The sequence below is a fragment of the Entelurus aequoreus genome, linkage group LG07, assembly GCF_033978785.1.
Source record: "Entelurus aequoreus isolate RoL-2023_Sb linkage group LG07, RoL_Eaeq_v1.1, whole genome shotgun sequence".
Lineage (NCBI taxonomy): Eukaryota > Metazoa > Chordata > Actinopteri > Syngnathiformes > Syngnathidae > Entelurus > Entelurus aequoreus.
In genome coordinates this window covers 49,484,238-49,496,406 of record NC_084737.1, presented here as the reverse complement: position 1 = coordinate 49,496,406, position 12,169 = coordinate 49,484,238, and the positions used below count along the sequence as shown (strand labels likewise).

The 12,169-nt window shown below is 38.0% G+C and overlaps 1 protein-coding gene across 2 annotated transcripts in view; it reads left to right on the top strand.

Annotated features, from left to right (window-relative positions):
* Window positions 1-4,826: 4,826 nt before the first annotated feature.
* Window positions 4,827-12,169, top strand: part of LOC133653958 (tetraspanin-2-like) — a 30,904-nt gene continuing 23,561 nt past the window's right edge. Inside the window, exon 1 of one of the 2 annotated variants that reach the window (XM_062053828.1) lies at window positions 4,827-5,037. In XM_062053828.1, the coding sequence (XP_061909812.1) occupies window positions 4,969-5,037 (69 nt within the window). In that variant the 5' untranslated portion in view covers window positions 4,827-4,968. Of the gene's footprint in view, window positions 5,038-5,612; window positions 5,791-12,169 lie in introns of those variants that run through there. The other variant, XM_062053829.1, reaches the window with a different exon arrangement.

Here is a 12,169-nt window from a genome sequence, read left to right as displayed (position 1 = left end):
CTCCTCTTTTAAACCGTTCAATTAAGTGTAAATATCATTAATTATTAATAATAACATAGAGTTAAAGGTAAATTGAGCAAATTGGCTATTTCTGGCAATTTATTTAAGTGTGTATCAAACTGGAAGCCCTTCGCATTAATCAGTACCCAAGAAGAAGCTCTTGGTTTCAAAAAGGTTGGTGACCCCTGGTATAGAGTGTATTTCGTTAAAGTTAAGACTAGTTTAAAGTTATCTTCATTGAAAAGTACAGTGCTTTTCCTTCAAAAATAAGGACATTTCAATGTGACCCCAAACTTTTGAACGGTAGTGTATATATATATATATATATATATATATATATATATATATATATATATATATATATATATATATATATATGTATATATATATATATACATATAAATAATCCGTTCATGAATGAGTATATCCGTTCGGCCACCATGTTCAATGGAGAAGTCTGATCTACAAAATGTGCAGGCAGCATACCCCTTCCCCTTCGAGCTGTCCTGGATGAACTGAAATTATTTTTTACAATCATTTTGGAACTTGCAAGCGTACTTCTTCTTCTTACTCGTCGTCGCCATGTCTCTTCTTCGTTCTTCTGCTTCGTCTCTGTTATGTTTTTGGACATTACTACTTGCCGTAGTTTTGAAGCAATGCATGATGGGAATCCGGATGTTGTGTGTCAGTGTATTAACGTGCCGGCTGGAATAAACACACGCTGAGAAATAGCTCCGTGCCTGCCTACTTTATGGGTTATAGATAAACCTATGGATAACGGAGACATATATAATAGTCTCCTTTTCAGGTGAGAAAGGACGCTAAAGGCAGTGCCTTTAAGGCACGCCCCCAATATTGTTGTCCAGGTGGAAATCGGGAGAAGTTCGGGAGAATGGTTGCCCCGGGAGATTTTCGGTAGGGGCACTGAAATTCGGGAGTCTCCCGGGAAAATCGGGAGGGTTGGCAAGAATGGCGACATATAGACTTTGGAAAGTTAGCACCCTCTAGGCAGCTGTGTAAAGGTTGCAAACAGTCACTTTAACTATCTTTTGTTGCTTATCTCAACCTGAGTGCCCAAACTTAAGAGTGTTTTGGGATAAGAACTGTGTCTCGGCTAATTGTTATGCTTTAAGTTGCAAGCAAAAATTTGAGTTACAAGAATCCCCGCAAATAGTTGGTGTAACAAACGTCACAGTAAACCCTGTACGTGTCACGATCGGCTTAGCCAGAGTAGGACCCTAATGCAGAACAAAAAACGAAAGAGTAATAAATAAAAGAGCACTCAAAAAGGAATGAGGAGAAAATAAGTAAGGAAGCCCACTTATGGTGTGAGAAACAGAAATTGCACACAGAAAATGTGGGGAGCTGACAGTTAACACCGCAACACCAGGAATGGGTCACATGGAATGAGAAGCTTGAGTGGAGCCAAAGCAGAGGAAATGTACATCACTGGATGGGTGAATCATTAGGAATTTACTGGTGCCAAGTGAAGGGACTGGAGGGCTAAAGTAGTCAGGACGTAATGAGCATCTGTGACCCAGAAACCAGCCACTGCAACAAAAGAACACAGTTATATCATGACAGTAAGATCAGCCCAGATCTGGTCTAACTCGTTAGCGTTTGCTTATAATCAATCAAGCTTTATTGCATACTCCAACGTCCAAGTAGACGTACAAGCACATACAGTACATACAACAAAGAGTACAGTAAGAAAGGCACTTTTTGAGAGAGACAACTAAGCTTTTTCCACCAACTTGATCAACTTTTTTTCAAGTTGACAAACGTCCCGACTTGGTGAAGCGGCGAGACCTGAGAGCGACTCCAACCAGTGATACCGGCAGCCAGGAGGACCAGCGGGCGACATCGGAGGTGCGGCCCAGCCAACGAGCTACTCCAGCGGGAGGCATCAAAGGCACGACCTCGCAGACGTGCAAACGTACGTAGCTTAATATGGATTCCGGTCATTGTGACCGGAATCCATATTAAGCTACGTACGTTTGCACGGGCGGTGGCCGGTGGTGTGGGTGGTGGGCTCGGAGACTTGGATCTCAGTTCCACGGAGCAACAGGTGGGCGCATTCATGCACGCTAAAGGAATAGATCTGGACATTAATGACATTAAAGCTTGCCATCCACTTCACAGAAAAAAGGAAGGAGGTACACTATATTGCCAAAAGTATTTAGCCACCTGCCTTAACTCACATATGAACTTGAAGTGCCATACCATTCCTAACCCATAGGGTTAAATATGATGTCGGTCCACTTTTTGCAGCTATTACAGCTTCAACTCTTCTGGGAAGGCTGTCCACAAGGTTGCAGAGTGAGTTCAAATGAATTGTCGACCATTCTTCCAAAAGCGCATTGGTGAGGTCACACACTGATGTTGGTCGACAAGGCCTGGCTCTCCGTCTCCGTTCTAATTCATCCCAAAGGTGTTCTATTGGGTTCAGGTGAGGACTCTGTGCAGGCCAGTCAAGTTCATCCACACCAGACTCTGTCATCCATGTCTTTATGGACCTTGCTTTGTGCACTGGTGCACAGTCATGTTGGAAGAGGAAGGGTCCGCTCCAAACTGTTCCCACAAGGCTGGGAGCATGGAATACAAAATTACACTTCATTCACTAAAACTGTAACAAAAAAGATCAGTTAGAATAATAGATCATGTTGGATATAGAGAACATACAAACCCTTTATTTATTAAAGCCAACTATAACCTGCTACACAAGAATGTTCAACAATTCTTCTCAACAAAAGAGGAGCAATATAAGCTCAGAGAAAATCAAATTTAAAACATTTGTATGCACGTACAACACTTTGGACCTTTAGCATATCAGTATGTGGAATTAAATTATGGAATGGATTAATCAAATAAGTTAAACAATGTACTAATATGATCCAGTTTAAGAGGCTTTTCAAACTAAAAGTGTTTATAAAATACAAGGAAGAAAAAATTTGATGAACCTTATTGAAAATGGTATACTATTCATCTCATATTTCAACCATAACTGACTTAACTATTATTAAGAGATTTGTTGTATTCATTGATGTAAATAGTGTTCCAAAATGAGGACAGGAAGTGAATATGTGCCAGTAAATTGTTATGAATTGGAAAAGGGGTAGCATTAAATACAGTATTTTTCGGACTATAAGTCGCAGTTTTTTTCATAGTTTGGCCAGGGGTGCGACTTATACTCTGGAGCGACTTATGTGTGAAATTATTAACACATTACCGTAAAATATCAAATAATATTATTATCAAATAATATTATTTAGCTCATTCACGTAAGAGACTAGACGTATAAAATTTCATGGGATTTAGCGATTAGGAGTGACAGATTGTTTGGTAAACGTATAGCATGTTCTATATGTTATAGTTATTTGAATGACTCTTACCATAATATGTTACGTTAACATACCAGGCACGTTCTCAGTTGGTTATTTATGCTCATATAACGTACTTATTCAGCCTGTTGTTCACTATTCTTTATTTATTTTAAATTGCCTTTCAAATGTCTATTCTTGGTGTTGGGTTTTATCAAATAAATTTCCCCAAAAAATGTGACTTATACTCCAGTGCGACTTATATATGTTTTTTTTTCCTTCTTTATTGTGCATTTTTGGCAGGTGCGACTTATACTCCAAAAAATATGATAAGCGTCGCTTCTTCCTACTCCTTTTCAAACATGTTGTAAAGAGAAATGTAAATGTGAAAACTTTATGATAGATCACTTGTAATTGCGAAATAAATGTAAACCAAGCAACCATTATATCACATGATATTAAAACAGTGCTTGTGTATATTCAGTAAAAAGCATCTAATAAATAAAAGCAGCTACTATACAAAACATTCTATAAAAGACACAAATACCAGCTAGAGCCCGTCATAACTTTGTTTTCCAGCCATTAGAGGTAAGAAATTGAGTGTAAAGGACAGTGCTGAGAAGAGGTGGATGATGTTCGTTGAAATAAAGAAAGACATCATCTAAAACATGACAAAGTCTTTAGCGAACTTGGCGAAGCAATTTGAGCACACCACTGCTTTTCTGCACCATGCTAAAGCAGAATGAGTCTAATGGCAAACGAGAATGTAAGAATAACATCTAAACGGCGGACATTTATCCATGAAAATATTGAAAAGCAGCTGGACGGATATACCGTAGAAGTCCACTCTCCAAGGTAAATACCATACGATATTATTACATTAATTCATAAAACTACTGTAGTTGTAGTTGCCTCCCCAAAAAACTCTAAATGTGTCTCCTAGAAGTTTTGTAGCTTGTCAACACGTCTGTTCTAATTTTCTTTTCAATGTATTGCAAAGGAAAGCCCGATTTTTTCAAGTGTCTTTCCTTGTTCTTTAATGTTTTATTAATGCATTGCTTGCTCGTTAGTTCCTAATTGCACCTAGGCTGCCATTAAAAAAGCTGTTTTACGTACTTTAAATATTAAATATGCATGAGCACAGACGTCCACAGAAAAGTTGTGTCGTGTTGGGGAAAAACACAGGCCTTTTTTATTAATTGTTAGAAATGTCTTAAAAATATGTGCAGATGTAGCTACGGTATGATCTATTACAGCATGTTAGAGAGCGATGAGGGTTTTTTTCCACTCCTTTGTGAACATTTGACAAATACCCATTACACAGTCTCCCCTGCAGCCCCCCGCCCTCTGCATTATAGAAAGGGGCGGTCTGGAAAGTGTGTGTGTGTGTGTGTGTGTGTGTGTGTGTGTGTGTGTGTGTGTGTGTGTGTGTGTGTGTGTGTGTGTGTGTGTGTGTGTGTGAGAGAGAGAGAGAGAGAAAGAGAGAGAGAGAGAGAGAGGGAGGGAGAGAGAGAGGCTGCCATGACAGCGCTTCTTGATGCACAAGTGTTTTGACTTGCGTGGACTTCTGTTATAATCTTGTTCTGAATCAACTCAAACTACCTTTACGTCATTTTGTGTGGATAAAGTCGTGATCCAATCAGCCAACATGGGTAAAGTGGAAGGAGGGATGAAATGTGTGAAATATCTCTTGTTCGTCTTCAACTTCATATTTTGGGTAAGTGAAGCTCAATGATGCATGCTGGGATGCAGGTGCAGCAAGTGCACCTGTGACTTCCGCATCATCATATTGGTTTAAATGTTCACATGCATGCTCCTTTCTCAATTGTTTTAGCTGAGTTGCACTCTGCATGTGTGGCTTTGTGAGGGACAGCCACATCTTTCTATCGCCTACTTCAAGTCCCCAATTCGGATTGTCCACAGTGGGAAAAAATAATATTGATCTAAGCAATGGGGAGTTTGGTTTGGTGCAGCGTGAAAAATCCAAGTCAGCAGTTGGTCCCACATGACCTCAGCAACACACAGATGACTGATAAAGTCAGCTTGCATGCGTCAACATTTTTTAGCAAGAAGCCCGTGAGTGCTCAGTGTGTAGCTTAAGGACATTAGAAGGTGTGTGTGCTCGTGAGCTGCACACACACCTTGAAGTACTGTCTTCACAGTGGAACTTTTCCTTCTTTGTGGGTGTGAGAGAGAGATTTTCCAACAAGCATCTGTGGAGAGGCTCGGTGTGAATGGATCCATTGTGACAGCGGGACAATGGCATCACTTCAGCCTGCTGCTCCAGCCGGGATAAGCGTCCAAATGGAGCAGCCCCCCCCCCCACACACACAACAGTGTTGATGTACCCCAGCATAGAATAACTAATCTTGCATCTAATGGGTGTGGCCGGTGTGCAGAGACGAGAGAGGCAATGGAAACACGACAGACAACATGTTGGTTGAGAAGAGATGATCGGGATGCAGCAAATGTGAGGAGAAAGGAAAAAGGTCATTGGGAGATTGTGAGGGATATTAGTGTGCGTGTGTGCTTACAAACATGCAGGGAAAAGAGGGTCAGCTGGCATCAACTTGACCCAGATAGGAGGGGAAATCTGTGTGAGAATAACGGGATGTTTGGTGTCACACTGCGGTTGTTTCATGCTGTGATTACCTAACCTTGATCACAAATAAATTCAGTCGGTGGTTGTATGTAGTTCAGATACACGATGAATATGAAAAATATGCACCCTGTTTAACAACAAACTTTAGCCAGTGAGGTTCAAAGTGCAAGTTAAACATTACATGCACTTTGGATCTTTTAGCTGCCTCATTACTCATCGTCACAAAAAGCCAAAGCACACTTCTGTTTTCTATTAGGGTGCTGACTTGTCCTGTTTACAGAAAGGTTTGACACAATGCTCAAAAGGGAATTCAATCGATCGCAACTGTGAGCGTTAAAAGTAAGGGCTTATTGTTCAATTTCAGCCCTAAATGGTCAATCTAAACCTAACTGTTAAATGTAAATCTGAATGTGAATCTAAAACTAAATGTTGAATTTAAATGTAAATGTTGAATATCAACCTAAATGTTAAATGTTAATCTTGAATCTAAATGTGAGGGCTGAATTTTCAATTTAAACCTAAAAGGTCAATCTAATCCTAAATGTTAAACCTACACTTAAAAGTTAAATCTAAATCCAAACGTGAGTGTTACATTTTAAATCTAAACCCAAATGGTAAGTCTAAATTTAAATGTGAGTGCTAAATGTTAAATGGAAGTGCAAATTGTTAAGTTTCAGCCTACAATGTTAAATCTAAATCTATATGTAAGTGCTAAATGTTAAATGTGAGCGCTAAATGTTAAATGTAAATTTTGACTCTAAATTCAAATGTTAAATATAAACCTAAATGTTAAATATAAACCTAAATGTTAAGTATAAACCTAAATGTTAAATGTAAACCTTGCATCTAAATGTGAGGGCTAACTGTTCAATTTGTCTAAATGTTAAATCTAAATTGTCAGGACTTGGACTTTGGCGTGGTTTGTTTTCCAAATGGTGCAAAGGATTTGGACCGGACATGGCGTGAAGGTAAATACATATTTAATTTTAACACTCAAAAAAGGAACAAACAAAAGGCGCTCACAGTGGAGGCACAAAACTTAACGAAAGGAACAAAAACTTAGACTATGCATAACTATGAACATGGCAAAACGTAAGACACTAACTGTGGCATAAATAAACACAACTTACTTGCGGAAGCAAAGAGCAGCATGAACGATGGTATCAAGAGTGTCAGGGGTAGATCGGGAGTGTGATGTCGCCAGGCTGATTGCCTGGCAACTACGGGCTTAAATAGTGAAGACATGATTAAAGACAGGTACGTGAGTTGTGAGGACAGGTGAAAACTAATGGGTTGCTATGGTGACAAAGCAAACAAGAGTGCACAATGAGTCCAAACGTGGAACAGGTGAAACTAATGGGTAACCATGGAAAGACAAGGGAGTGAAAAAGCAGGAACTAAAAAGAGTCCAAAAACCAAGCAGAACATAACTTAAACAAAACATGATCCCAGACATGACGTAAACTTAAACGTTAAATCTAAACCTAAATGTTGAATGTTAATCTTGAATCTAAAGGTAAGGGCTGAATTTTAAATTTAAACCTAAAAGGTAAATCTAAACCTAAATGTTAAACCTAAACGTTAAATCTAAATCCAAATGTGAGTGCTAAATTTTAAATCTAAACCCAAATGTTAAATCTAAATTTAAATGTGAGCGCTAAATGTTAAGTTCTAGCCCACAATGTTAAATCTAAATCTATATGTAAGCGCTAAATGTTAAATGTGAGCGCTAAATGTTGAATGTAAATTTTGACTCTAAATGTAAATGTTAAATATAAACCTAAATGTTAAATGTAAATCTTGCATCTAAATATGAGGGCTAACTGTTCAATTTGAACCTGAAAGGTAAATCTAAGCCTAAATGTTAAATCTAAACTTAAACGTTAAATCTAAATCTAAATGTTAAATGTTAATCTTGAATCTAAATGTAAGGGCTGAATTTTAAATTTAAACCTAAAAGGTAAATCTAAACCTACATTTTAAACCTAAACGTTCAATCTAAATCCAAATGTGAGTGCTAAATTTTAAATCTAAACCCAAATGTTAAATCTAAATTTAAATGTGAGCGCTAAATGTTAAGTTCTAGCCCACAATGTTAAATCTAAATCTATATGTAAGCGCTAAATGTTAAATGTGAGCGCTAAATGTTGAATGTAAATTTTGACTCTAAATGTAAATGTTAAATATAAACCTAAATGTTAAATGTAAATCTTGCATCTAAATGTGAGGGCTAACTGTTCAATTTGAACCTGAAAGGTAAATCCAAGCCTAAATGTTAAATCTAAACTTAAACGTTAAATCTAAATCTAAATGTTAAATGTTAATCTTGAATCTAAATGTAAGGGCTGAATTTTAAATTTAAACCTAAAAGGTAAATCTAAACCTACATTTTAAACCTAAACGTTCAATCTAAATCCAAATGTGAGTGCTAAATTTTAAATCTAAACCCAAATGGTAAATCTAAATTTGAATGTGAGCGCTAAATGTTAAATGGAAGCGCAAATTGTTAAATTTCAGCCCAAAATGTTAAATCTGAATCTAAATGTAAGTGTTAAATGTTAAATGTGAGCGCTAAATGTTGAATGTAAATTTTGACTCCAAATGTAAATGATGAATATAAACCTAAATGTTAAATGTTAATCTTACATCTAAATGTGAGGGCTAACTGTTCAATTTGAACCTGAAAGGTAAATCTAAGCCTAAATGTTAATTATAAATCTTAAATGTGGTCGCTAAATGTTAAATCCAAACATAAATGTCAAATACAAACCTAACTGTTAAATCTAAACCTAAATCTTAAATCTAAACCTACATTTTAAATGTAACTCTAAATGTAAACGCTAAATATTTCGCCAAGTGTAAAGATGAATATTAATAGGATGTCAATATTCCACTAATCCGACGCCTCTCAGCCACAAAGCTGCGCCCACATCTCTATCTCAGTGCAGACACTCCTCCACCGTTCTTACTGTGGAAGAAGGAAACATGATAGATGCTTAATGACAAATAATGCCAATAAAGTTGCATACGGTAATTATTTTTAAATGTTAGCTCCAAACATGTGAGTGTGCATGGTGTGTTGAGACAATTAGACAATCAAACTCGTCGATGCTGCACTTCCGCAAGGGACAAGCAGTAGGAAATGGATGGATGGATGGAATTGATTTACACCGAGGAGGCATGCAGTGTGCATGAATACACATATATCTATGTATAGTATAGATAGATAGATAGTACTTTATTGATTCCTTCAGGAGAGTTCCCTCAGGAAAATTTAAATTCCAGCAGCAGTGTACAAAATTGTAAAAAGTAAAAAGTAAAAAGTATATGTGTCTTTCATCCTTTTGCTGTGCTATTACTTCATGATTGTGTCACATATGAACTGTGGTATCGCTGTAAACAACACTGTCCTACAAGTTTGTCCTATAAGTTTGTTGCAAGCAGCAGCCAGCTGACAGAATCGCTTTGGATCGGTTCTAAAGAATATGTCCTAATTGTGAGCTAAATGTGACCAAATAGTTTACAACAATATCATGTTCATATGTGACACAATCATGAACTAAGAGCGCATACAAAGAGGTCGGTGCGTTCCAACAGACTGCATCCCTGGGTGTAATTATAAGCAATTCCATTCATCGTCAAACGCGGAAGTGCAGCGTCGACATGTTTGAGTGTCTAATTGTCTGAACACACCATGCACACTCACAAGTATGGAGCTAACATTTAAAAATATAGATCTGAATGTTCTCATTCATGCAGGTCACTGTCATCTCAGGGCATTCAATCGATCGCAACTGGACTGTTCTCTTTGAGAACAGTTGTTTTTCAGCAACTGTTTTTCAACAGCTGTTGTTTTTCTCACTACGATAGGGCGAAACCCTCCTTGCGCAGGCACATCCTCCTGGTTTTTGGAATATAAATATTTGGGGTTTTGGCACCAGCCACTGGACTAGATCTGATCCATCTAAGTCTACAAGACAAACCAAACAGTCCAGTTGCGATCGATTTAATGCCCTGAGATACATTTTAAAAAAGCTACTTTATTGGCATTATTTGTCATTAATCATCTGTCATGTTTCCTTCTTCCACAGTAAGCAAGGTGTAGGAGTGTCTGCACTGAGGGGCAGAGATGTGGGCGCGGATTTGTGGAATATTGACATCCTATCAATCTTCATCTTTACACTTGGCGAGAGATTTCACGCTCACATTTACATTTAGATTTAAGATTTAGGTTTAGATTCAAGATTTAAGTTTAGATGTAATATTTAGGTTTAGATTTAACATTTAGTGTGTTATGATCCATTGCCCGGATCATGGTTTATTTTAGTTTTTGACTCCCTCAGTTCTGTTTTCAGCACCCCTGGGTTTGTGTCTTAGTTGTCATGGGTGCTGATTAGTTTCACCTGCCACTGATTAGTGTTCGGGATGCTCACCTGCTCCTGGGCACTAGTCAGAGAGCTACTTATTCCTGTTTTTCGCCACACACTGTCTGGCTGTCTTGTTTGCTGTAAGCAAGAAGTTATGTTTGTGTATACTTTGCTTCTGGTGCCTATGCCTGTTTATCTTTTGATTCCTGTGCTAAGTTTCACGTTAGCTCCCTGTGCTATTGGCACGCTTGTTTGTATTTGTATATTTGTTGATGATTTATCATCAACAAATATGGAAGAACGATCCGCGCATCACCATGCGACCCAGACGTAACATTTAAGATTTAGATTTAACATTTAGGTTTGGATTTAACAATTAGGTTTATATTTAAGATTTAGGTTTGGATTTAGGATTTAGGTTTAGATTTAGGTTTTAGGTTTAGATTCAACATTTAGCACTCACATTTAACATGTACTGCTCACATTAAGATTTAGATGTAACATATAGGTTTAGAATGAAGATTTATGTTTAAATGTAACATATTGACTTATATTGAAGATTTAGGTTTAGATTTAAAATGTTAATATATTTAGATTCAACATTTAATTTAAACTTAAAATAAATGTGATGAAAATGAGCTAAATCTGAGAAAAGTGAGTTAATACATTATTGAGAAGATTTTGAAACCGTAATACCGCAGTAACAACAATACCGTTACAGCCTAATGTACATTGTATCATAAGTTGTTCAGCCCTGTACCTTTATCCCATTCCGCACTGAGACACAAACCCTGGTTGTCCACATGAGAGGCAAGTGAGCTGACCACCGAACTAAAATCCTGGGCTCACTAACTCGGCATCCAATACACTCTTCAAGTTGTCAGGGAGCATTACAACTGTCTGGCCTCTGTTACAATAACAACAACATGACTGAAAAGTGTTTGTCGCTTCCTTGTGACTGTTCTTACTTGTGCAGCCTCACTTTGTGTACTTGTGAATGACGAGCCTGAACGCCAGACAAATTCCTCGGCATGACGAGCAATTTGTATTTGATATAATTAGCAATTGTGAAAAATTACTAGTTATGTGAAAAGTTACTAAAACACTTTAAAAATAAACATATTCTGTTAAACCACCAATAGCGAAATAAGTTATCTGGTGGTGTTGTTGTTGAATTTTTTATTTTGAAAAATGCAACTCTGGGCAAATTACAAACCAGTCAAGTTACAAACCAGTCAGAGAGAACATACAGAGATGTCCCGACCATGATTCGAACCTTCAATCTCATGACTTTGAGGCCAACATGGTAACCTAACCACTCATCCATCGTGCGGCCCAGCCTTATCTTATGTAACAAATAGGAATAGTTCCACTGACTGTCCCTGAGTGAGACCACATTCATGTGCCAGTTTTGCTCATGCATGCTCTCATGGAAATTCCTCCTCGATAAACACAATTTAACTGCACTGTTTTAAAACTTGTCCTTACACCATAAAATAACCTTTTAAGCCACGGCACAGAGCTTGTGTCACCGTCTAGTGTTCAGAAGTGAAAAGAGGAAACAAGTAAACAGCCCAACATATATAGGCCACTCTTTCGGTAGGCCGCACTTCAGGGTATGTGTCCACAGGACAAAAGATGATCCTCTCATGGCGTGTACACCCTCCCTTCACTATTTGATTCTCTCCTTCATTGTGCTTGTCTTTTGTGCGCCAAACCCCATAGTCACAGGAAGACAGTGGGGCTTTGTCCTCTGGGAGAAGTTGGGTGGGAGGGTGTGGTGTCGAGCAAGGGGGGACACACGGAGGTTCGGGTGGAGATATTTAAGATTGGAGGGGAGGGAGGTGTGAGTCCGCCGTCAGGAAGGCTAATGATTCAAG